Here is a 26,635-nt window from a genome sequence, read left to right on the forward strand (position 1 = left end):
TACAGTGCAGTATTGTGGTCAGAGGCAGAATGTAGTGAGTCATCACACATAACACCCAGTGCTCATCCGCAAAAGTGCCCACCTTAATGCCCATCACCCATTTAGTGCATCCCCCACCACCCTCCCCTCCCCCACCACCCTCCCCTCCAGCAACCCTCAGTTTGTTCTCCGTATTTAAGAGGCTCTTATGGTTTGCCTCCCTCTCTGTTTTAATCTTATTTTTCCTTCCCTTTCCCTATGTTCATCTGTTTTGTTTCTTAAATTCCACACGTGAATGCAATCATATGGCATTTGTCTTTCTCAGTCTAACTTATTTCACTTAGCATAAAGTTTCTAGGTCCATTCGTGTTGCAAGTGGCAAGTTCTCATCTCATCCTTTTTATAGCCGTGTAATATTTCTGTGTGTGTGTGTGTGTGTGTGTGTGTGTGTGTGTGCGCGCGCGCGCGTGCGCATACATTACATCTTCTTTAGCCATTCATCTCTTGATGGATACTCAGGTTGCTTCTATAGCTTGACTATTCTAAATAATGCTGCAATAAACACAGGAGTGCATATATCTTTTCAAATTAGTGTTTTCATCGTGGATAAATATGCAGTAGTGGAATTATTGGATCTCTATGATTCATTTTGAATAAATGTTTGCCTATGGTTCTAACATCGATGAAGGTTCCCTTTTTTTGGCACCTGGATATCCGATTGTGTTGTACCGTTTGTTGAAAATATCATTTTCCACTGAACTGTTTGTATACCCGTACACCTGAAGAAAACCCACTGGACATATTGGCAGGTATCTAATTCTGGATGTAGTACTCTATTCCATTGCTCTATATGGCTATCCCTTTACCTATACCACATTGTTTTGATTATATGCCTTAAGTGTGCTTTATACTAAGTCTTAACGTCCGGTAGAGCGAATCTTCTAATTTTTTTCAAAACTATTTTCACTATTCTAGATATTCTGTCTTTCCACATAAATTTCCGAATCAGTTTAATTTATACAAAAGGTTCTGCTGGGATCACCTGGGGAGCTCAGTCAGTTGGGTGTCCAGCTTCGACTCAGGTCATGGTCTCATGGCTTGTGGGTTTGAGCCCCGCGAAGGACTCTGTGCTGAGAGCTCAGAGCCTGGAGTCTGTTTTGGATTCTGTCTCTCTCTCTCTCTCTCTCTGCCCCTCCCTCACTCATGCTCTGTCTCTCTGTCTCTCAAGAACAAATAACCATTAAAAAAAGGTTCTGCTAGGATTTTTGTTGGGATTGTGCTGAGTTTAGATAAATTAGAGAGGCTTGACTATTACATTCAATCCTCCAAACCATACCTAGTGTATATCCCTTCATTGATTAAAGATTTCTTTAGTTTCCATTATTAGTGTTGAGTAGGTTTTAGCATTAATATCTTTCACATATATTGTTAGCTTTATACTCAAGAATTTCATATTTTGGAACTACTGTAAATGCTTCTTAAAATTTCAATTTCTTTTTTTTATGAATATAACTTATTGTCAAATTGGCTTACATACCACACCCAGTGCTCATCCCAGCAAGGGCCCTCTCCTCAATGCCCGTCACCCATTTTCCCCTTTCCCCCACCCCCCCCCATCCACCTCAGTTTTTTCTCTGTATTTAAGAGTCTCTTGTGGTTTGCCTCCCTCCCTCTCTGTAACTATTTTTTTTCTCCCTTCCCTTCCCCCGTGGCCTTCTGCTAAGTTTCTCAATATCCAAATATGAGTGAAAACATATGATATCTGTCCTTCTCTGACTGACGTATTGCACTTAGCATAATATCTTCCAGTTCCATCCACGTTGCTCAAATGGCATGATTTCATTCTTTCTCATTGCCAAGTAGCATTCCATTGTATATAGGAAACCACATCTTTTTAGTCTATTCTTCTGTTGGTGGGACAATAGGCTCTTTCCATAATTTGGCCATTGTTAAGAGCATTGCTATAAACATTGAGGTACACGTGCCCCTATGCATCAGCACTCCTGTATCCCTTGGGTAAATTCCTAGTAGTGCTATTGCTGGATCATTGGGTAGATCTTTTTTTAATTTTTTGAGGAACTTCCACACTGTTTTCCAGAGTGGCTGCACCAGTTTGCATTCCCACCAACAGTGCATGAGGATTCCCGTTTCTCCACATCCTTGCCAGCATCTGTAGTCTCCTGATTTGTTCATTTTAGCCACTCTGACCGGTGTGATGTGGTATCTCAATGTGGTTTTAATTTGTATTTCTCCAATGACAAGTGATGTTGAGCATGTTTTCATGTATCTCTTGGCCATCTGGATGTCTTCTTTGGAAAAGTGTCTATTCATGTCTTTCGCCCAATTCTTCACTGGATTATTTGTTTTTCGGGTGTGGAGTTTGGTGAGTTCTTTACAGATTTTGGATACTAGCCCTTTACCCGATAGGTCATTTGCAAATATCTTTTCCCATTCTGTTGTTTGCCTTTTAGTTTTCTTGATTAAAATTTCAATTTCTAATGGCTTATTCCTAGTATATAGACATATAACTGTCTTCCATATGCTGATCTTATATTTTGAAACCTTGTTAAAACTTCAGTTATTGGAATATTGTATACAACCAAGTCGTAAGTGATTAGAGACTATATTTCTTACTTTGCAATGTGTATGTCTAATTCTTTCTCTTGCCTTGTTATAGTAGCTAAGACCTCTTGTACAACGCTGGAGAGTAGTGGGAGTGGATTTCCTTCTCTTGTTCCTGCTTGGGGGGAAATTAGTCTTAACATTAAGTATAATGTTAGCTCTGAGATTTTTGTTGATGGCTTTTATCAGAATGAAGTAGTTACTTCCTTTCTATTCCCACTTTGTTGAGAAATTTTATCCTGAAAAAGATGATGAATTCTGTGAAGTGCTTTTTTTAAATATCTATTCAAAGTTTCACTTTTTTAAATTTATAGTCTCCTCATCTAGTATACTGATTAATCTTTGAATCTGAACGAATCTTGCATTTATGGGATAAATTTTACTTTGTTGTGATGTATTATTATTGTTATACATGGCAGGATTTGCTTTGTTACATTTTGTTGAGAAGTTTTGGTTCTATGGTCACTAAAGATATTGTTTGTAATTTTCTTGCAATGTTTTTGTCCAGTTTTGGCATCAGGGTAATGCTGTCCTCATGAAATGAGTTGAGAAATATTCCTTTCTCTTACATGTCTTTAAATTTTTTTCATTATTGTTTTTATTTTTGAGAGAGAAAGCATGTAGAAGGAGCAGGGAGAGAAGGACAGAGAGGGACAGAGAAGGAGACAGAGGGAGAGAGAGAGAATCCAAGGCAGGCTCCTCACTGTCAGCACAGAGCCTGACATCGGGCTCAAACTCAGGAACCATGAGATCATGACCCGAGCTGAAACCAAGAGTTGGATGCAACTGACTGAGCCACCCAGGTGTCCCTCTCCTCTTATATGTCTTGCAAAGCTTGCATGAAGGTACTATTATTTATTCCTGAAATGTTTGCTAGAATTCCCCAGGGAGGCCATGTGGGCCTGCAGTTCTCACTGTGGGAAGTTTTTTGGTTTTTTAAAATGTTTACTTATTTTTGAGGTGGGGGGGAGAGCAAAAGTGGGGAAGGGAGAGAGAGAGGAAGACACAGAATCAGAAGCAGGCTCCAGGCTGTAAGCTATCAGTACAGAGCCCGACCTGGGGCTCAAATTCACAAACTGCAAGATCATGACCTGAGACCAAATCCCATGCTCAACTGACTGAGCCACCCAGGCACCCCTTTAGGAAGGTTTTTAACTGTAAGTTCTATTTCTTTAATAGATATAAGACTATTCAGAGGTGCCTAGCTGGCTTAGTGGGTATAGCATGTGACTCTTGATCTCAGGGTTGTGAGTTCAAACCCCATATTAGGCATAGAACTTACTTAAAAAAGCAAAAGGAGGAGGAGGAAGAGGGGGAGGAGAAGAAGGAGACAATTATTCAGCTTATGTACATCTTTGTTTTTTGTTTTTTTTTTTTTTCAACGTTTTTTATTTTATTTTTGGGACAGAGAGAGACAGAGCATGAACGGGGGAGGGGCAGAGAGAGAGGGAGACACAGAATCGGAAACAGGCTCCAGGCTCTGAGCCATCAGCCCAGAGCCTGATGCGGGGCTCGAACTCCCGGACCGCGAGATCGTGACCTGGCTGAAGTCGGACGCTTAACCGACTGCGCGACCCAGGCGCCCCTGTACATCTTTGAATAAGTTTGGGTTGGTATTTTGTGTCTTTGAAGGAATTTGTCAATTTCATACATATGTTGTCAAATTTATAAACACAAATTTGTTTGCATAATATTGCCCTATTATCCCTTAAACATCTGTAGGATATTTGGTATTTTTTTTTCATTTAAAAAAAAATTTTTTTTTTTTAACATTTATTTATTTTTAGACAGAGAGAGACAGAGCATGAATGGGGAAGGGTCAGAGAGAGGGAGACACAGAATCTGAAACAGGCTCCAGGCTCTGAGCTGTCAGCACAGAGCCCAACGCGGGGCTTGAACTCACGGACCGCGAGATCATGACCTGAGCTGAAGTCGGCCGCTTAACTGACTGAGCCACCCAGGCGCCCCTTTTTTTTTCATTTTTGATGTTAATAATAAGTATCTTCTTTTTTTTCTTTCAGTCTGGCTATAACTTTATCTACTTTATTGGTTTTCCCCCCAAACCAGGTGCTGGTTTCAGTAATTTTCTCTTTTCAATTTCATTGATTTATTTCTAAAAATATTATCTCTTTCTGTCTCCTTGTTTAGAGCTTAATTTTTTTTTTTTAGAAGCACAGGTTATTGAGACTTTTCTTTTTTTCTAACATTAACTATTTCATGTCATGAATTTTCCTCTAAGCAATGTTTTTGATATTTTGATATGCTGTATTTTCCTTTTTATCCAATTTATTCAATTCAAAACACTTTCTAAATTGCCTTATGAATTCTTCTTTGATTCATGGGTTCGTTAGCAGTATCTTGCATAATTTTCAAATATTTGAAGAGTTCTAGGTTATTAACCTGTTTTGATTTCTACATTCATTCCACTGTAATCAGGTAATGTACTTGGAATCATATCAATTTTTTGAAATTTGTTAAAAATTATCTTGCTCATTTTAGAGAATGCTCCATGTGCACTCGAAAACAGTAAATATTTTGCTATTATTCAGTGGTCCCTTTCTTCCAAGAGTCAAATCCTCTCCAGTGACCCCCTGCTTTTGATCGTTCTCCAGTGTCTTAATCATTGTTTTTTATTTTAGTTATTTTAATTTTTTTTAATGTTTATTTATTTTTGAGACAGAGGGAGACAAAGCATGAGTGGGGGAGGGGCAGAGAGAGAGGGAGACACAGAATCCAAAGCAGTCTCCAGGCTCTGAGCTGTCAGCACAGAGCCTGATGCAGGGCTCGAACCCACGGACCGTGACATCATGACCTGAGCTGAAGTCGGTGCTCAACCGACTGAGCCACCCAGGCGATCCCGTTTTTTAAATATGTTTTGTACAGAGCTTATCAATCTTGGCTGTGAGAGGGTTAGTCTTTTATAATTTACTGTCCAGCCAGAACTCTCAGACACCTTGTAATATAAGAAAAGATTTCTTATTTTTAAGACAGTATATGTTGAATTTTTGAGTTCTTTCAAGCCAAAAATTCCTAACTCATGCCATATACGCAGTGGTTCACAACATGTGAACTAGAATTCTGAGAGCGTGTGAAATGGGGGGTGGGTGGCTCTGTAAAACTGATTTGACTTTCTCTATATTAATCTACGTTGGGAGTCAATTTAACAGGAGGAGGAAGCACATATGACTGTTTTCTTTACTTACAGATAAAACCATTTACAAACTGTTTCCAAACTTACAATTAACAAATGAAGAAGGAAATAAATGGAAACATCATTACCTTTACACTGAGGAGGGTCACTACTCCACTTGTTATTCCCAACACAAATAAGTTTGCTGTCTCCAACAAGTGAAAATTCGTCTGATCCTTGTGAAGGATTACAACTGTAAGTTATTAATTCATTATATTCGAATATAGTTCTGTGGCTATTGCTGTATTTTCCGTTATTTATTTTTGCAGGCGGTTGACAGTAAATCTCTTAAAAAGGAAATACAAAGAGGCAAGACAGGGCCAAAGGAAAAGTGTCAAGATAGCATTGTAAAGTACTATGAACTGCCTTCAGTAAATTCATTAACATGATTTCTACAAGCTGTTTATTTAGGCTTCTATGAGAAAATGTATTATTATCCCCAATTCAAGCCATATACAAATGAACTTTCAGAACAAAACTCTTTTTCTCAAATACCTCTATGAAAAACCTATTATTACTTTAGAAGGCCATGCTAAGTTTCGTTCTAGTCTCATTACTGAAAATGTAATGAGAAAAAATGCTTGTGATTAAATATAAAATTCACTGCTATTTGAGAAATTCTTTATAATATTTAAATATACCCATTTGCTAAATGGGTGATTCACAATAATACCAAGATATTGTCTTTATTTACATCCTTATGAATGTATGGTGAAATTTTCCAAGCTACAAATTGTGAGCTTTCACAACAGACTGAATCCAGATGTCCTTCTGTAAGCCAGATATTAAAGAGATTTGCAAAAATGTAAAAAAAAAAAGGCATTATTTTCAGCCTTTGTTTCAGAAAATTATTTTTCATAAAAATATGCTACATACATTAACATGTATTGAGCTTACTGTTCTTAAACAGGAATGAATATATAATTATTTTCCTAACTTCTCAGTTTTTCTTCCAATATAATGAATATCAATAAACACAGCCCACATAAAAAAAAAATCTCTTTGGGATCTTTGACAATTTAAAAGCTTAAAGGGGATATGAGGTCAAAAAAGACTGAGGCTTGCTAGTCTAAATTCTAAACTGAAAATTTACTTACTTTTACATTGTGGGGGGTTATCACTCCAATACACGTCATTTCCACGAAGGTTACAAACTATAACTTGTTGCCCAACTAAGTAATAACTAAATGAGAAAAGAAAAACTTACTGTTTTCTCTATTAGTTAACAAGATGTGCATAATAATGAAAATTTCAATACTGTTGCATTTCTGCACTACAGTAGTCTGAGGGAGAAGTTTCTTAAACAACATTATACCGTGAAAGCGCTAACCATGTCTGCACTTAATGAAATAGAGTTTCCACAGGTGAATGCTCACTGACCAAGAGCCAGAAGATTTTGAAGTAACTCTGTCGTACCTGTCAGTCTGGTCTCTCTGTCATCTCCAGCAACCACATTACACATCCATTTCTATGTCTGTGCTCACTCCATTCTTCTCAGTAAAAGCAATGGAGTAGAGACAGTAGGCCCTAGAGCTTGCCTGCCTGGATCTGAGTCCCAGTTCCATGACTCACTTTCTGTTTGAGCCCAGGCAAGTCCTTTAATGTTTCTCTTGCTCAGATTCCTCATCTATGAAAAGGGGATAATAGTAAATTTTCCATGGGGATTGTTTTAAGGATTAGATGAGTTAGCATCTGGTACATAGTGAGTGCTGGGTAGTTTTCAGCCCCTTTAATACTTTTAGGTAAGAATATTTTCTGGGAATAGCTCAGGAATACTACATAATGAAATTTTCTCTCATGATTTAAATTCACAGTACTCTCTTCTGCTTGACTTTTTTGTAACAATCATGAATAATTTTATTTATTTGCTACTTCTCATTAATTATTTTGCTTTGACACCTCTCTGTATACATTGTGTTTCTCAACAAGGCTATAACTTCTTGGAGGAAAGAATAGGTCTTAAACTTTCGGCATCCCTCAAACTGCCTAGCAGGCTTTCTCTCTAAAACTACTGACTGGATATTCCAGTATGTTTTCTTGATCAAGTGAAAAAAGTAGTCAGTGAAAATGTCTATACATGGATGCGGTTGCCTTTTCTCTATATTAGAGTGTTTGGGGGAGAATTCTAGGAAAATGGCAGAGTGGGAAGTGTGAAGAACCTGTCTCCCCAACTGGGCAACAACTGTAATGGCAGAATCTGTCAAGGGTGACTACTGTGGAACTCTGGAGTCTGTTGATGGCTTGCAACTTCCCAGGAAAGACTTGGACAGGTAAACTCCATTGATTTTAGTCGATTTCATCTTAGCACAGTGTCAGGTACCCATCCCTGACCCCCAGCAGGCAGCTGTGCACATATTCCTGGAGCAGCTTGGAAGCAGTTTGGGGGATCAAGGGTGGGCAAAAAGGGCCCCGTCCTCTGAATAGCAGGGATCTGTGCTCTTATCACTGAATTCTGGTTCTGGTCACAGAGATGTAGTCAACTCCTAACTCTTTTAAGCCCCTTCCTAATTGGCTGAAGTGACTTCCAGGGGATTTAAACAGCCAGTGCTCTTTGATCCCCATATCATTTTTCATTTTTCCCCTCTCAGGAGCCAGACATTAAAGATTATTCAGAAACATCTTAATATGTGAATAAAGTTAAAAAGTGAATGTGCATGGCCAGGGAAAGGCTGAGAAAAGACTGCGAATTTAAATTTCAGGCTGGTCTTCAACAGAGATATTGTACAACATTCAAAAACAAAACAAAACAAAAAAACACATGAACAATAACATAAAACAACTGGCCCTGGGGAAAGGGAAGAATCTGGTTTACAGAGTGCCCGCATTATTAGATTCAAATGTCCAGTATTCCACAAAAAATCACAAGATATACAAAGAAATGGGAGAGTTTGGAACACTGAAAAGAAAAAAATAAATAAACGAAAACTGTTCCCCCAAAAGACCTGATGGCAGATTTACTAGACAAAGACTTCAAAATAACTATTTTTACATGCTCAAAAAACTAAGGAAGAACTGGAGAAAGTCAAGAAAATCATGCATGATCAAAATGGAGATGTCAATGGGGTGACAGAAACCCTAAAAAGAAGTAAAAAATAAATTCTGGAACATTAAAATAACTGGGATATGAAAAATTCACTAGAGGAGTTGAATGCAGATTTGAGCAGCAGGAGAAACTAGTGGACATGGAGACAGAACAATGGGAATTATTGAGTCTGAGGAAAAGAAAGAAAAAAGAGTGAAGAAAAGTGAGCAGAACATATGGGACCCGTGGGACACCATCAAGTGGACCAACATACATATTGTGGGAGTCTCAGAAGGAGAAGAGAGACAGAGGCAGAGAGAACATCTGAATAAGTGATGGCTGACAACTTCCCAAATTTAATGAAAGACATGAATATATTGGGGGCGCCTGGGTGGCTCAGTCAGTTAAACCTCCGACTCTTGATTTTGGCTCAGGTCATGATCTCATGGTTCATGGGATTGAGCCCTATGTCGGGCTCTGGGCTGACAGCATGAAACCCTTGGGATTCTCTTTCTTATTGCCCCTCCCCTGTTCTAGCACACATATTCTCTCTCCCTCTCTCTCTCTCTCTCTCTCTCTCTCTGTCTCTCAAAATAAATAAATAAAATTAAAGAAAAAGAGACATAAATATAAACATCCAAGAAGCTCAAAAACCTCCAGGTAAAGTGAATTCAAAGAGTAACTAAGACACATAACACTCAAACTTTCAAAAGACAAAGACAAAGAGAGAATCTTCAAAAGAAGGACGACAGAAGTGAGTCATCATACAAAGGATCCTTAATAAGACTATCAGCAGATTTCTTATCAGAAGCTTTGGTGGCCAGAAGACAGTGGGACAATATACTCAAAAAGTGCTAGAAGAAAAAAAACTGTCAACCAAGAATCCTCTATCCAGCAAAGCTGTCTTTCAAAAGTGAAGGGGATGTTGGGAAGAGTACTGGGTATTGTATAGAAACCAATTTCACAATAAATTTCATATTAAAAAAAAAATAAAGGTTAAATGTGTATTTCTGAAAAAAAAAAGTGAAGGAGAAACTAAGACTTGATAGATACGCAAAAGCTGAAGGAGTTAGTGACCACTAGACATTCCCTGCAAGAAATAAATTCTCAAGGGAGTCCTGCAAGATGAAATGAAGGAATACTAGAAAGTATCTTTGAGCCATAAGGAGAGATAAATATCACACTAAAGGTAAGTACATGGGAAATTATTACAGCTTGTATTATTGTAACAATGGCTTATAATTGCAATTTTTATTTTCTTTATAACTTAAGAGACTAGTGCATTTAAAAGAAAAAAAAGAAACAATCAGTGTAAAACATAGTATTACTGTGACTTTGTTTTTCACACCAAATCTTGTTTTCTACATAACTGAAAGGACTAATTTATAAGAACTATTAGTTTATGTTATGGCACACATGATGTATAAAGATGTACTTTTGTGTAATAAACAACCAAATGGGGTGGGGATGGAGTTATAAAGGATAAAAGTTTTTGTATGTTATGAAGTTAAACTGGTATAAATTCAAATTAGAATGTTTTAACTTTAGGATGTTAAATGTAATCTCCATGGTAACCACAAAAAACAGCCATAGGATATAGACAAAAGGAAATGAGAAAGTAATAAGAACAGTTTACCAGAAAAAGTCAGATAAACAAAGAAGACAGTAATGCAGGAGATGAGGGCCAAAACAAGCTGTAAGGCATACTGAAAACAAATAGCACAATGACAGAAGTAATTCCTCTCCTTATCAGTAATTACTTCAAACTTAAGTGGATTAAAACTCTCCAATCAAAAGACAGAGATTGGTAGAATAGATAAAAACACATGATCCCACCATATGCTATGTATAAGAGACTCACTTGAGATCCAAAGATGAAAACAGGTTGAAAGTAAACGGACTAAATAAGATATTTCAGCAAATAGTAACCAAAAGAGAGTATGGTTGGCTATACTAATATCACACCAAGTAGACTTTAAATTAAAAAAGGTTACCAGAGACAAAGGATATTATATGTTACTAATTAATAAGGGTTCATGCAACAAGAAGATGTCACAATTGTAAACATTTATGCCACCTGATGCAGACCGTCAAAACATCTGAAGCAAAAACTGACAGAATTGGACAAAACAATACACATTTCTACATAATAGGCATTTCTACAACAGTAGTTGAAAGCCTCACTACCCAATTCACAATAATGGATAGAACAAGCAGACAATGTAAGTAAAGAAAGAAATAGAGGACTTTAAGAACACAACATTTCTGTACGTCCTCCTTCAAACCTGAGAGTTGGCATTTTAAATAGGATATACTTTGTCAAGAATAAAGTCACCATGATTACTACATTTTTGGTGCTTACAATAAACTTATTATTAGGTATAGTATTAGACAATTTTGCTTCACTTCAATATAAATTTCCTTGAATTAATTATGCATCTTTTCAGTCTCCATAGAAAGCCCAAGAGTTGTTTGGCTATAAATGTGAGTTGTCACATACAAAATAATGAAATAAACTTTATGGGAACGCTTGCAAAACAAAACAAAAATGGAATTAGTGACATTCAACTGATTTTCTCTAAGGAGCAACTTACCCCTCATCACAATAAAAGTGAGCTTCGTGATCAAACGAAAAGGTTTTATTTGGGGCAACAACTTCACCATGTTGAAGTGATAGCCTATCGCATTCTTTTTCTGAAATAAGATTGAAAAAAAACTTTAATGCCAATTTCAGAACAGATTTAAATCAAGGTCAAAATTCTGCACGACTCTCTGCAACTAACACAATATTATTTTCTATACCTAGCTGTTATGCAAACTTAAAAATTCACACTCAACCAGGTAAACAATTATTGCCAAGAAAAAGATCCCCTGGAGATTTATCAAATTCTGGAAAAAATATTGCTATCTGAAACTAATTTTTCACATGAGAAAAATTGCGGTAGTGGAAAATGGACCCTAATATTTGTAAAAATCTCTAGAGAAAACAATGTATATACATATACGTTGTTTTGTTTACTTACTCATACAAGCTTCTTGGAGAGGGAACCACGAGTGATTCTGCTCACAATAAGCCATGACAGGAAACACAGTAATGCGTCCTGGAAGACACTCATAATATATTTTCTCTCCAACCTCATAATATTTTTTAGGTTTACCCTTGAGCTTCATCGTTTCGAATTTTGGTGGTTCACCACAGGCATCTAGTGATAAGACAACGAGAATATGAAAATGAAGTATTTATCTCTTTCACCAGCCAAGGCTCTGGTCTGGCAGCAGGTAGGTAATAGAATAAAAAAGGGAAAGATCTTTGCAAGATTTTAATGATTCTTCCATGCTTTTGCCCACTTAGTGGGAGTATGTAAGATGTGTGCCTTGCTTGCGTTAAATAACCGCCTATTAGCTTTTGATTTGATGGGGAACAAGCTGAATTTACATTCAACAATAAAACTGAAAAGACAAAATTAATGTTCATGTTCTTAAAATATATACAGATAGGCAACCTTCCCCACTTTTATCTAAATTCATTTCAAAACTCGCTCTTCCTTGGGGCGCTTGGGTGGCTCAGTCGGTTAAGTGGCCGACTTCGGCTCAGGTCATGATCTCACGGTTTGTGAGTTCAAGCCCCGCGTCGGGCTCTGTGCTGACAGCTCAGAGCCTGGAGCCTGTTTCAGATTCTGTGCCTTCCTCTCTCTCTCTCTGACCCTCCCTCGTTCATGCTCTGTTTCTCTTTGTCTCAAAAATAAATAAACGCTAAAAAAAAAATAAAAAAAAAAAACCTCGCTCCTCCTCTAAGAAGCCTTCTACAGCATATAGCACTCTGCTCTGATTACTCTCCCATGATCTGAAACAAACTAATGATAACCTGTCACTTCAGGTTCAGTCTCTCTCAGAAGGAGAGTTCCTAGAGGTCAGGCAACTTGCGTCTTCTTTTTCTAGTATACTCTGTACCCAGTGGATGCTTAAGAAATGCTATAGTAACAAGTGATTATTAAATAAGCATTACATATTTCATAGCTCAACATAAATATGCATTAAAGTCTTTCAAAATATAAGGCTTCATTTCATGTTAGTGAACTGAGCTTTTCATAAGTGAAAAGATGTCACTTAAATATCAAAATTTACTACTCTGAATAGCCCTACATGGAAAAAAAAATGTTGCTTTTTAGGGCATTATGTCAAATAAAAGTTCATCTCCCCTACTGATCAGTGGATCACACATTCCTTCAGAAACTCCCTGAGGTAGCTGTCTGGGCTGTTTATCCAATATCCACTTACAGAAAAGCTACGATGTTGCTATGCTTTTGGAATTTTGAGGGGAGTGGAGGGGAGATTTTTCCCCCTAGAATAGTGTCATTTCTACTTCAGCAACTCCTCTTCCTTTTTAATTAACCATGAGCTTGAAAACCAAACAGATCTGTCAGAACAATTATGTAAAATAACACGATGGAGACCCATCCAGTAAAGTCCTAAAGGGCTAAAAGAACATGGAGGCCTCTCCTGTAAGGGTGAGGACCTAAGGACAAAGGAGACAGATCTACTTTGATCCCTGAGGAAACTTTTCTTTCTTACTCCCTGGATCTCCGTCTTACTTCAGATTAAGAGACTGGTCAAGAGAACTCTACTCAAATGAAATATTACTCTCCTTTTACACCATATTCCTAAATTCTAAAATTGTATCTATAAACACCGTCCAACATTTCCTTTACATCATGTCCTCAAATCCACCTACTGGCAATATGTTTTGTTTTCTTTTTAACATTTCCACTCTGCTGACCAAGATAAGTGAATGTTCCTCAATCAACTGTCCAAATTAGAACAAAAGCAAAAAGCAAACAAAAAATCATAGCAATTAAAAGCATTGTCTAAAAAGAGGACTAATATAGAGTTGTATTAATGACATTACATGCACTGAATACCCTGAGTCATTTTATAATAGGAAAAAAAAAAAAAGCTAAAAATGCTACATAATTCCATTGTAGATACAAATATATAACATCATTAGAAATCCTGGAACCACCAAGAAAAAGATTAAGTAACAGCATACCCCTGATTAAATTATACAAGTATTCCTGGTTTATGCATTCAATTTCAGTAACTATCTTGAAAGCAGATAAAGAAGATAGAATTCCAAATATGACTTTCATAGACAGTGATCTGTATGGAAAAAGAAATAATCAATTGGATTGTTTAACTTATTCAACTAAGTTGAAGTATTTCTTCCTCCTAACATGCACTATAAAAGACATGCTTTCAACAACATGCAGAGTTTATAATTTAGTTTGGCAACCAGTTGATTGATTACAAGCTTTATACCTCTTATAATCAGACTTCTTCTATTGCTCAGAATTTTTTTCCTATGGGGATTTTGAAACTAAGTATTTCCAGCTCCAGAAAAAGAGTATCTTGGCTTAGTTTGTTCTAGATAGTTTACATGTAATTACTATTACCTGGCAATGCTATACTTTAACAATAGATGCCATTATATAATACCATAGGCAGTATACAGAAAATTCCCCAATGTTCCAAAGGAGTTTCAGGAAAGTGAAATAGTGCTCTACTATGGATCAAGACAACTGTTCACCTCTACACTTGCAAAAATCGTGCAAGCACTCCCTAACCTTGCAACAATTAAAATAACTCCCAGACAGCAGCACCCACCCACAGCTCCACCCAAAACGCTACCTTCAGAAAATCATGGTCTCTGACCAAAACTGTAATCTCAGTGAAACCTGACCTACCCGCTACATCTCGTGCGTCTACACAACCTAGTTTTCTTTGCTTCCTTAAAACACAGACTGTGGCATCTACCCCTGTCAATTGTAATCTCACTTTCCACTCCCTTCTGAGTCTATAAAAATCACTTAAATTATTCAAAGTCATTAGGTGGCTCTCTTCTTGGTAAATTCATCTTAACAGTTTCTTCCTCAGTGATGTCAGTTACCCTGTGTATAACATGTGTAGCCATTGATGACTCTTAGCTGTCTCCTGCCCAAAAAGCTCTCTCCTTGGTTTCCAGGATAGCAAACCACCCTGGTTTTCAGCTTGTCCTCTGGCTACCTTTCCTTCTCTGCCTAATTAGATAATGTGATGTTCCCGACGGGTTACCGTAGGAACTCTTGTTACTTCATTCTGTAGATCCTTCTGGGGGTGAGTGTGCATACTCTTATGATTTCATTAGCACTGAGAAGACCTGCCTCCTGTATCCTGGTCTGCCAGGGAGATCCTCGATCTCTAGCCAGGGAGCCTACTGCATGTATTCAGTTGCCTCCCTGAAACTGTACCCCATCGGCTTAATGAGGTTGAAACTAGCACAAAGATTAAACCTTTTCTTTTTCTTCCTGAGAACTGTTTCTCCCTGATCAGCTACTGTTTCTTTTCAGACCCTACTAAAAAAACTCAGAAGATTTTTCTGCAGCAGCCTGGTTTCAAGGTCAATGGATGAACAAGCAAGGCCATACATTCCTTACCCGAGATAAGGAGTCCAAGACCCAATCCAGGTTATACTGGCTCTCAGAGCAGACCCATAGCCCCTTCTCCTTGTCCTAAGATAACTGCATGAGGCCGGGGTGCTAAATTTTGCCTCCTTCTGATGCTAAGTATCCACCCCAAAGGGAACGTGGGATATATGCTTGCGGTCACTGAATGCACATGCTCTACCTCTCCTCATGATTAGTTGTAAGTTTCCCCACTGTTTTATCAATATGTATATAATCCCAACCCTATGATTATTAAAAAAAAAAAAAAAACTTGTTCTTGCCTCCCTCAGAGAGGGGGCTTTGGGGCTTGTTCTCCCATCCCCTCCTTGGGTTGCCTCTCAAATAAACTTTCCTCAATGCATATCTGATAGCTTTGTGCTGGGCTTTGCTGCATATCAGGCAGATGAACTTGTCTTTGGTTCAATCCCCACATGCTCCACTTGGAAAGTGTCAAGCTATCTCAAATAACATTATGAAGGCAGAGTGTGGCCTCTTGACTCTTCAGCCTCACATATGCCCAGCAAACAAGATAGAGGGTTTTCACAACTGAAATTCCTGTTCCATCTCTCTAATTCTGCCTTTCCTTTGAGCTCAAATCACCACCCTGTCTTATCTACATTGCCACTAGCATTTCTGAATGCCACCAGCACTCCAGACCTCCCATGCATCATTTAACTTTTCGACCAGAGATTCCAACCCCTCCCGCCCACTCATCCCTCAGCTTCCACTGAGATGCCACTCCTTATGGCTCGTGACATCTCTCATCGAAAAACTGGGTTAGGTATCCTCATGATGTCCCATTTACCTCTTCCAGAGAACACTTCAAAGTGTTAGTCTTTATTGTTCATACTCCCTATGAGACGGTCACCTTCTGAGGACCATGTGTGATTCATCACTGCACTTCCAATGCCAAGTGCCAGAGCTGAATGAGCACTGTCATCAGTTCCATACGCTCTCAGATCAAAACTCAAATTCTTTTCTGCTCAGCTAACTTCTTCCGGAGATAGCGGCAAATTATAGTTTTTTTTTTTTTCCCTGCTGTTTTATGCCTGTCTTCAAACTTTTTCCTTCGGTTTAACGACAACTATTTCCCCTTGTCAGAGTATTTAATTTCTTTCATGTCAATCTATCCACGCTTTCTTGTTTTATTATGAACGCTTTCTCCCTTACTGCTCTTATTAGAAACAGTATTTTGACATTACAGAAGGTGAACTCCAAACACTGGGGATTTTATTTTCTCCCAAAGTACAGTAATGAAGGATTCTGTATCTTGTTTTCTCAAACAACAGTGGTGACACTAATAATTTTAGAAATTGCAATCATTCAACACTACTTGTGCAACCATTATTTTAAGAGCATTTTAACTAACAGTCTTCATATGCATCCAATGAGTTGGGTTCTATCCACCCTCTCCCCACCCCACCCCATAAGATGAGCAAACTGAGGCAAGGGGATTAATTACCCCCAAAAATATTCCAGCAGCGAGGCACCATGGTTCCACTACCAACACTTCTTCCCACCACATTCGTCTGAAACCCTCCCGCGCTTACACCAACAATCTACAACGTGGTCCTCAAGAAATGATCTTCTACTGAGTCTAGAGAAATTAAAGTAACTCTGGTTTAGATTTGCCATGTGCCAAGTCAAACAAAAGGGCTCAAGGTGCCCTAAAAGGACAGATGCTAACGTCATGCTGAATTTTAATGATGGTGATTGTTCATTCTTGACTATCCTGTTGCTTTCACAGTGATCTGCTCTGTGATCCAGTCCTCTGCCTTTCTCTTGCCTCTGTGTCCTCCTGCTGCCACACCGGGTAGCTCCACAGTCCATGGATGCCCTAAGCCATGTCACATCGCTAAGCCTCTGATCACAGCGTTCCCTCTGCTCTGAACACCCTTCCTACCTGCTCACCCGCAAGCCCTGTTCAACTCTCATCTCCTTACACTGGATCCACTCAACTGTTCCTCCAGCAAGTGTTTTCCACTTCCCCGGGGAGGCAGGGCCCCTTCCCCTTCCCTTGCACCGTCCTTTGCATGGACCTCTCAAGTCACTATCACATGTTTTTGTGTTTAACAGTTCCCATGGCTGGCTCCGTTCATCCATGCAGCCACACCACCAAGCACAGCATGTCCCTCAGAGTAGCGAGGCAAGACAACATGGCACTCAAAGGACCACTGGTGTCAAACAGAACACCATGGGGAAGAATACGCTGTCAGGCATCTGACATTGAAACTAACCATCTTTAAGCTTTAAGCACTGGAGAAAGATCTAGCCATGTCATTTCTTCTGTTGCCTATCTCCCAGTATTCTGTAACCTAGCAACTGACCAGAAGGACTGTCCTCTGGGTATTACAATATGTAGAGTAAAGAAACTAAGAAACTACCATGTAAGCACTTATAGATCTTGGCTTCTTTAATTAGGGAGAAAGAAAAGACCTAACGATATGACCCACAACAGGAGATAGTGGGTTTTATACAAAACAGCAGACCCTTTGGAGAAGAATGAGACTGGTCCCAGAACTGGACAAATGTTCCCTTCTGCCATCTCGTGCAGCTGGCAACTAACTCCCTCTGAGGTGGTGAGCTTCCGGGCACAACACTGTCTGCCTACACACCTTCTCCTGAGAGGATGAGAGGCATCAAAACTGAACCGTGTACGCCCTTCCCACTGTTTCCCTGCCCAACGTAATGAAGGCTCATCTGTACTTTCCCTAATTTCATACCTGTCCTGATTTTACCTTTACAAAAAATTTTTTTTAATCTTTATTTTTGAGAGACAGAGTGCAAATAGGGGAGGGGCAGAGAGTCAGGGAGACACAGAATCGGAAGCAGGCTCCAGGCTCCGAGCCATCAGCACAGAGCCCGACACAGGACTCAAACTCACGAATCGTAAGATCATGACCTGAGCTAAAGTTGGACTCTACCGATTGGGCCACCCAGGCACCCCATGATTTCACCTTTGAACCTTACACTTGGCCTTGATTTCCCTTTTCTTCGTTTTTAAGTCTTATTCCCTTCCATGTTGCACTCTGTCCATTTCAGTTGTCTCTTTCCTCTATTCCAAATGACATTCAGAGTCTCCTTCCCCTTTTAGCTATAAGGCTAATCTAACCTTGATCCTTTTTAAAAACTTCTTTTTGTTTTCTTTTTACCACCACTGGCCCCTCTCCACTCCACTCCCCCCACACAGAAATGAACTGTTTGATGATCAGTATCAAGCAAGACTCTACATAAACAGTGGAAGACAGAGCCCCTCTGACAGGCGCCCCTGCCTTAGCTTAGGCACCACGGATAGGCCATCCTAAGCACGATGCTTTAAAGAACCTTCCTCCGGTACTGTAAGCCTCACCTGCATCCTTTATTTCATTTTCTGGTACTTAATGTGTATACAAGAGTGTTGATGCTGACGCAGAAAATGGGCATCTGGAACCACAAGTGTGACAAGACAGAGGAGCTCTCTGCATTCTACTGGGGAGAGCAGAAGACACAGGTTTGCAAGGGTGACTCCCAGTCGGGGGATTTGAGGTGGAGTGTGTGGGTCCACCTGAGACGGGGTGGTCAGAGAGGGGCCTTCCGAGGGGGCAACATCTCAGCTGAGTGTGAAGGACAAGAAGGAGCCTTAGGCACAAGGGGCCGGGGGTGGATGCTCCAAGTCTAAGGGAATAGCAAGTGCAGAAGCCCCACAGTGGCAGAGCATGGCCTGTTTAATGAGAAAACTGTTCCTGCCTCCAGTTAAATGCTGTCAGGGACTCAAGCTCCTTTCCTCCAGAGCACTTCTGCGCTACAACATATTTATCAGTAGTATGCTTGGTGTCTGCCACTCCCAATAGATTTTAGCAACAATTTCTTGACGGCCACTGTGTGCATGGCACTGGGGGCCTCACAGTGAGTAATGCAGTCTCTGCTTATATCGATGTGACTGCAACCAGATCAATAGTGAAACAAGGATCCGAAGGTTAGGAAAGTAAAGGTCCGGGGCCTTGGGCCTTTGGACCCGCTCCCCCTTGCAGCCAGGGGACACACCCTCTCCAGGCTCTTACCAGAGTTTAGAGAGAGCAGGAGCACTGGGGCTACCAAAAGAATTCCGACCACGCGCCAAGAAAGGCGCCTCTCGGGGAAGCGGGGACGGCAAGGGCGCCGCGCGCAGGACGCCATCATCCTCCTGGATATCTGTGGGAACCCGAGAGTCCGCAGAGCAGGGACCCTCCTGAGTCCGGTACCAGACGCAACAATTCCCCCAGTACCCAGGTGTCATTCGCACAGGCGCGGGGGCGTGGCCTGGGCGGTGCTTGGGCGGAAGTGCCGGGACGTCCAGTCAGTGTGGGCGGGGCCGGCAGGCGGCTGGAGGCGGGGCCTGCGAGCGGGGCCCGTTAGACTGGGGTCTCCCCACCCGGTGGGCAGCCGCCTGCGTCCACTATCGCGGGCGCCCTGCGGCGACCCCGTCTGAGCACCTGCGCGAGGCCCCTGGCGGCTTGCGGGACTCGGCCGGCTCCCCGCCGCATCTGGAAGGGTCGAAAAGAAACGAGAGCTGGGGGGTCATCCTTGTGGCTTTTCCGGAGCGGAAAAGCGCCTCGTCCTGAAAATACAAACCCAGAGCCCAGGCAGCGGGTCGTCGTGGGGCCAGCACCCCTCGGGGCTCCGGTCGTGTCCTGAGGCACTCGGGACTGTCCGGACCCCCTGGGTCCTTGTTTCAAGAGTTGGCAGTGATCCAACTGCCCTAAATGATCCCTAAATGTTTAGGGACATTTAGGCAGTGTCCCTAAATATTTAGGGACAATACTTGTGATTTCCGGGGCTCAGCACCTGCTCTTGGATCTTCTCAAGGCCTGCTAGATTTCAGAGTCTCAAAGGTTTGGCCACCGCACTCCCAACCCCTAAGGAAAGGATGGGAGATGAATTATTAAAGGACACCGGGCCATTAGCATATCGGGCCTCACCTCTCTGGGGCCCTTGCCCTTGAGCAACTGAATGTTTTATTGAAGAGGAAAAAACATGCACGAAAAAGGTAAGGACAAGGGAGTATTAATTGCCGATCTCCTGGAGATACTCAAAGCCGTTATTGTTGGGATGCGAGGAATTGGTAAGAGAGCTTTTCTGGGGAAACAATCTCTCGGTGGAAAGTCAAGCGGAAAATGAAGAATGAGCCAGATCTATTTGTAGCGTTGTGATTAAACCTGTATGACTAGTAAGAGGAAAAGTAACATGACCTTTATTAAAAGAGCACACAAAGGAGGTGACATTTTCTTCCTATTAGCTGGCAAAGAAGGATAAATGTCAACCAGCGTGAGTAAATGTATCGGGGGGCCAACACCCTGAAACTTTTGGCTCTCAAGTTAACTTGTCCATATGTTAAGTTTTCAAATGGACATGACTTTTACACCACTAGTTGTTCCATTTAGGGTTCATGCCAAAGAAATCGTCAGAGCTGTGACCAAAGATGTACAATTTAGGGGGGAAAAATAAATCCTAAGTGTCTAGCAAAAGTAGAAGGCAGTTTTGATAGGTGGCTTATGGTATGAATGTCTAGGCAGCGAGCAGTGTAAAAAAAAATCCATGTTAAAAATATGATACCTATGTAAGTGGAAAAGGCAGATTCCAGATCAGTACGTGCCTTTTGGTATTCCTTTATTAAAACGAAAGTAGTATATTCATACATGTAAATAGAGATTAGTTGGACATATACCAAAATTAACTACTACTTGAGAGGATTGTGGATGTTTCATTTTCTTTGTGCTTTTCAGTTTTCTGTTACGGTCTTACATTACATTTGGAATCAGTAAAGAAAAAAAAGCCAACTGCTATTGTTTTCACGAATGGTACTGATGAAACCTGCACCACAAAGAGTCAAGGTATGAGACGATTGGAAGGACATGTGAGCTCTCTGCATACACTTCAGATTCATATTCTGGAATTACAGAAATCCCTCTTTTTAAAATTCTGTACCCAAAATGCGCTGAAGACATTCTGGGTTGGACAAACCGTGGAATTTCCTCTTCCCAGACCAAAACATTATTTTCAATTCTGGGGGCAGCCTGTAGGCCACAAAATTGTGGATTGTTGTATAAAATCAACACCTTACCTACTATCTTGGAGTATAAAAACGAGACACTCCATGATGACACTTAATTGAAGGAGGTATGTATAATTAAGGAGACACTGGAAACTCAAATGAGGGAGAGTTATCATTTCTGGAAATTCTTAGAATTGTTAAGAGTGATAGGACAGAAATGTTTTTCAGCTCAATGTTGACATTATTTCTGCAAACAGATAATCTATTTCTTACTCTTTGCAACCATCTGTACACAATGATATATGTCAGCTGTATCTCAGTAAAGCTGAAAAAACTTCCACATTTATTTCTAGGCTTGGAAGTCACATTTTCTTGTGAAAAAATTTAAAAGATGTGGAACAGTATATGGCTAGTGTTTGGTTTCTTAGTGTCATATACTAGATTAGATTCAAGACTTGGGGTTTTGCTGGAACTTTCAATCAGTCAAGTTTCTATACCTGGCGTTCATCAAACCACTCTTAATATAATTGAGTACTTTCACATTGACTATTTTTATTTGACGCAATGCATCACATAATTTATCTGAGAGGTCCCGAGCCCTGTTCCTTATTTTTCTGGACAAGCTCCATGAGACAGGGATAGAGTTCTCTTGCTGTAGCTCCAGTGCTGAGACAGTTCTGTGTCTGTAAGGTGTATAATAAAAACCTATACATACTGAATGAAATAAATGGGGGTTGCTGTCTCGTGCATCTAACATGTCTCTGCCAATTCTCCGCCACCATGGATTTACCAAATGCTGGGGAAGCTCTGAGAGATTTTGTTGTCAGCATTTTAAGATACTGGGAGCAAAGTGGGGTTTGCCTCTCAAAGGAATGAGCTCCAACTGTGTGCACACAAACCGTTCCTGGATCGGGCACTGCAAGCTGTGTTACGAAGCAGAGCTGCTGTCTGTCCCTTAGCCTTGAGATGGTTTTAGTGACTTGGTTCAAAGGGAGAGTGTCGACAGTGAACTTCTTGAAGCCCTGACGGGAATGGCACTCAAGAGTCCAGGCTTTGAGTGAAGCGGGGGAGCAAACACTCATGGTTTCTGCAGCTCCCCCTGGAGATTCTGTCACACTGCTAAAGTGCAGGAGAGGAGAGCATGGAGAACATGCCTGTGCGTAGACCAGGTTTGGAGCTACGTGCTACATCTCCTTTCAGACTGTGTGAAGGCCAGTGGAGAGGGGGTAGGTGTGTGAAGATGTCTTTAAACACAGGCCAACTTCTGGAAAATAAATCGTAATGTTGGATGATTCCTGGCCTCCTAAATTAGTCTGTTTGCACCGTGCTGATCAGAGGTCGGGGTAGCAGCAGGAATGGGCCTGTGAGTGCTCTCAGGAGAGGCTTTCTGCTGCCATGGTGAATTACACACGAGGCATTTGTGAAAACCTGAAAGAGGATGGCTAAACAGGATGGTTCAACCATCTTGCTGATGTTGGCCCTGGGGGCTGTGCCACCGCCCTTTGTATCTGGTAAACACCTGCCATTCAGTTGACCTTCTTATTTAGCTCTTACCAGCAAGAGCATTCCTGTGGTAAGCCATTACCTGCCCCGGGATTCTAAAACAATCAAGTGCAGAAAGGAAGGCATTTCTTAGAAGGAACACATATTCATTTTGTTTCCTCTTGGCTTGGGAAGGTTTAAAATGTAAATATATTACAAAACCATAGTCCACAAGTAGATTTAGAAAGGAAAATCTTTTATCCCTTTCTCATTATAATGGTGGAGACAGAACATTTTACTTAAATGTCATAGATTTATTTATTTATTTTTAAAATTTTTTTTTTCAACGTTTATTTATTTTTGGGACAGAGAGAGACAGAGCATGAACGGGGGAGGGGCAGAGAGAGAGGGAGACACAGAATCGGAAACAGGCTCCAGGCTCTGAGCCATCAGCCCAGAGCCGGACGCGGGGCTCGAACTCACGGACCGCGAGATCGTGACCTGGCTGAAGTCGGACGCTTAACCGACTGCGCCACCCAGGCGCCCCTTAAATGTCATAGATTTAAACTAACGTACACCTTACACTTGCATGTACACAAAAGGCAAATGAGAAAAAAGAGAATATTACCACTAGGAATAACTTTGGAGACCAGCTGGACCAGCCCCTACTTTTCAGAAGGAAAATATAAGGCCAGAGGTTAACACAATTGCTCAAGAATAAAAGTTTGTATTTAAAATTTTTTTAATTTAAAAATTTTTAAACTTGAAAGTCAGTATTTTACCCATAGTTAGTATATAGAGTATTTCCCTTATATAAATGTTGTACAGGTAAAAAAAAGTCTCATGAATTTCTTGAAATTAAATGTCCCAGGCATCAGATAGCTGTTAACCACAATACTCACAGACCTACTTCATTCTGGGTGGAAAAAAAGGAATTTACATTTTTTTCATGTGATAGGGAATTTTGATTCTAAAACAGCCCAGCCCCCAACGACTATTTTCTAGCCCTCCTTTAAAATGTACTTCTTCAGGGGCGCCTGGGTGGCTTAGTCACTTTAGCGGCCGACCTCAGCTCAGGTCATGATCTCTCGGTACATGAGTTCAAGCTCCGGGTCGGGCTCTGTGCTGACAGCTCAGAGCCTGGAGCCTGTTTCAGATTCTGTGTCTCCCTCTCTCTGACCATCCCCTGTTCATGCTCTGTCTCTCCCTGTCTCAAAAATAAATCAAACGTTAAAAAAAATTTAAAAAAAATGTACTTCTTCAGAAGCTTAAGACGTAATAGATTTCCCTATGTTCCAGCTAAGCAAAGCCATTTAGGATCTTTTTATATATTCATAGGTCACCTCCCTTTCTTCTTTTGGTGACCCGGCTGTATATCTTTTGCCCTTTTGCAGGGAGGGGGAATGGAGAGGGATGGTTTTTGAATTTTTAACTCTCTAAATATGCCTGTTTCCCCTGTCCATGATCTAAGTTGTAATTTTTTCTTCTGGTTTGTCAGTTGACTTTGCTTATTCTGTTTTTCCCTACCTTCCATGATTTTAAAGAAAACTTCCAGTTGATGTTCGGCTCACTCTTTATATTTATCAAGGTCGATTTGGCAGAATACACTCTAAAAGCAACTTAAAACCCAGGATTACACGGTAGATAGCAGTAGTCCTATGCGAATCTATTGTTAAATATCCAGGAAGATTCTGATATTTTCTAGATTATTAGCATGACCCATAATATCACACCAGATAATTTTTGATCCGTAAGTATGTGGACTAGTTAAGGACTCCAAGACCACTTATTTATATATTAATTTTTTAACTTCTTTAAAAAAAATTTTTTTTTTTACTGTTTATTCATTTTTGAGAGACAGAGAGAGACAGAGCATGAGCAGGGAAGGGCAGAGAGAGGGGGAGACACAGAATCTGAAGCAGGCTCCAGGCTCTGAGCTGTCAGCACAGAGCCTGACGCGGGGCTCGAACCCCCGAACTGTGAGATCATGACCTGAGCTGAAGTCGGACGCTCAACCGACTGAGCCACCCAGGAGCCCCAATTTTTGACTTCATAAAGTCATAGTTTCTTAGTTTATTTAGTGTATTCTGAATCCATACAAAAGTAAGCCAGTTGCTTTTATAATAAAATTAATCTTTTATTTAAAATAGTTATGTTTTTGTAAAGAATAGAGTAAAAGTGCTTTTGAAAATCAACTTAGGAATATCCAAAACTCATTGTTTCAGATATTTCTCTTGAAAACCTCTTCTCCAGAATCATTTAATGTTTTTTTAATAAACAGAAAATATCCTTTTTTCTAAGGAAAGTAAAAACTGATATAGCTATATTTTTCTCAGATCTAATAGGAGGAGGTTTTGCTCTATAACAGAAAACCTAACTATTTAAGTAAGACTTGTGTATAAAGAAACATACATGAAGAAAGGTTAGCAAAAAATCAAAATATTACCAGCGGTTTCACAGAGTAGTATAATTCTCTGTGACTTATTTGTTTTTCACATCGTCCCTCTGGATTTTCACATTCTCATTAATGAGCCCATTCCATAGTATGGACATTTGAAAATAAGAAAGGAAAATAACACACTGGTAAACCAAGATCCTAGGCAACCCCTTTGTCCTTTAAGTAAGTGAGGCTATTTATATAGCCCAAGGGCAGTCTTTTCCCCTAAATAGATGGTGTGTGCTTTGAGCACAAGGACAGAGGGTGAAGGAGTGACAGTGATCCAAACTAAGAGGAGGAAGCTTTTCCTAGATTCCGGGGACACTTCGGCATCTTCAAGTGCACATGCTTGCATCTCTGTGAGGTCACTTCCAGTTGGGATTTTATGCGTTTCACATCTTATTCTGTTGAAATGAATCGCTTCCTTCCCGACCAACATTTTAATTCGAGGTGTTCTCCAGCTTTATATGTTTTGTCAAGGAAGGACACTGAAATAACAGGATATTTTTATTCAGATGACAGCATGGCTGACATGAATTACCCAGAACTTACTGGTAATAATCATGAGGACAGTATTACACCAATTATGAGTTCAGAAGAAGTGTTTATTGCCTTCTTTAGCGGTTGCTGTGCAGGGCACAAGAAGGTATTGCATAAGCTGAGACACTTAATAGATAAGAGAGATTAATGAATAAGCTGACCTTTCCCCGTTGCTGCTTTTATCAAAGGAAAAATGTTTCTCAGCGTTGGGCAACTAAATAAAAAGAGCCTCATTCCAGAAACAGAGGTTCCTCATAACACACCAATGTTTCTGAGTCTCTTCTGAGCCATGTTGTGGCAGGGGAAAGCAAACAGGAGCTGGTAGTTTGGAGGAGGGCCAGCCTCAGAGAACAGGTCCTCGTCCCCCAACACCGTCAAGACTGAAAGAAATTATTGTATGGTCCATGATGTCCACATTGCTTCCCTGCCCATGCTGAAGCCTCTCGTCTTCCTCAAGGCCAGGAAGACTGTCCTTCTGCCAGTGGACAGATCCCTGTTGAGGCCCATCGGCTCACCGGACACCCCATTATTACTGCCGCTTGATCCCCCATCATTGTTCCCTTTCTACCTCGTGACACGTCCCAACGCTTGGTACCTGTGTCATCTTTGAACATTCTCATGTCCTTCAGCATGCAGCTGTGCCTTTGGAGTCTGCCTCTTGCCCTGTATCACCCTCTGCCCTTGCACTTGGCTCGGGTGCACGGGTCTTAAGCTCGGTACAGACACTAACTCACTCCTTGTCTGCCATATGTGGCCACAAATGATCAACCTCGCTCCTGTGGAACACTGTGGCCAAAAACCCAATCTTGAAAAAGACACTTGTGACAAATTCATTTCAGACTTCCTGTATTATTATTAAAACGGTGGTCAACAG

General features: G+C 40.5%; 2 protein-coding genes across 6 annotated transcripts in view; both read right to left on the reverse strand.

Moving 5' to 3' along the window:
- Window positions 1–19,464, reverse strand: part of LOC101094152 (membrane cofactor protein) — a 55,721-nt gene extending 36,257 nt beyond the window's left edge. For 2 of the 5 annotated variants that reach the window (XM_023247354.2, XM_045048884.1), the window contains exons 1-6: window positions 14,758–14,903; window positions 13,861–13,970; window positions 11,837–12,016; window positions 11,408–11,507; window positions 6,889–6,974; window positions 5,881–6,078 (exon numbers count right to left, since the gene is read on the reverse strand). In XM_023247354.2, coding sequence (XP_023103122.2) covers window positions 5,881–6,078; window positions 6,889–6,974; window positions 11,408–11,507; window positions 11,837–12,016; window positions 13,861–13,970; window positions 14,758–14,771 — 688 coding nt within the window. In that variant the 5' untranslated portion in view covers window positions 14,772–14,903. Of the gene's footprint in view, window positions 1–5,880; window positions 6,079–6,888; window positions 6,975–11,407; window positions 11,508–11,836; window positions 12,017–13,860; window positions 13,971–14,757; window positions 14,914–19,332 lie in introns of those variants that run through there. The other 3 variants (XM_045048886.1, XM_023247355.2, XM_045048885.1) reach the window with 3 other exon arrangements.
- A 5,432-nt stretch (window positions 19,465–24,896) lies between these two features.
- The window catches only part of CR1L (complement C3b/C4b receptor 1 like), a 63,622-nt gene continuing 61,883 nt past the window's right edge, over window positions 24,897–26,635 (reverse strand). Inside the window, exon 19 of the mRNA XM_011290964.4 lies at window positions 24,897–25,709. Coding sequence (XP_011289266.1) covers window positions 25,697–25,709 — 13 coding nt within the window. The 3' untranslated portion in view covers window positions 24,897–25,696. The remainder of the gene's footprint in view (window positions 25,710–26,635) is intronic.

Source organism: Felis catus, chromosome F1 (assembly GCF_018350175.1).
Source record: "Felis catus isolate Fca126 chromosome F1, F.catus_Fca126_mat1.0, whole genome shotgun sequence".
In the NCBI taxonomy this organism is placed as follows: domain Eukaryota; kingdom Metazoa; phylum Chordata; class Mammalia; order Carnivora; family Felidae; genus Felis; species Felis catus.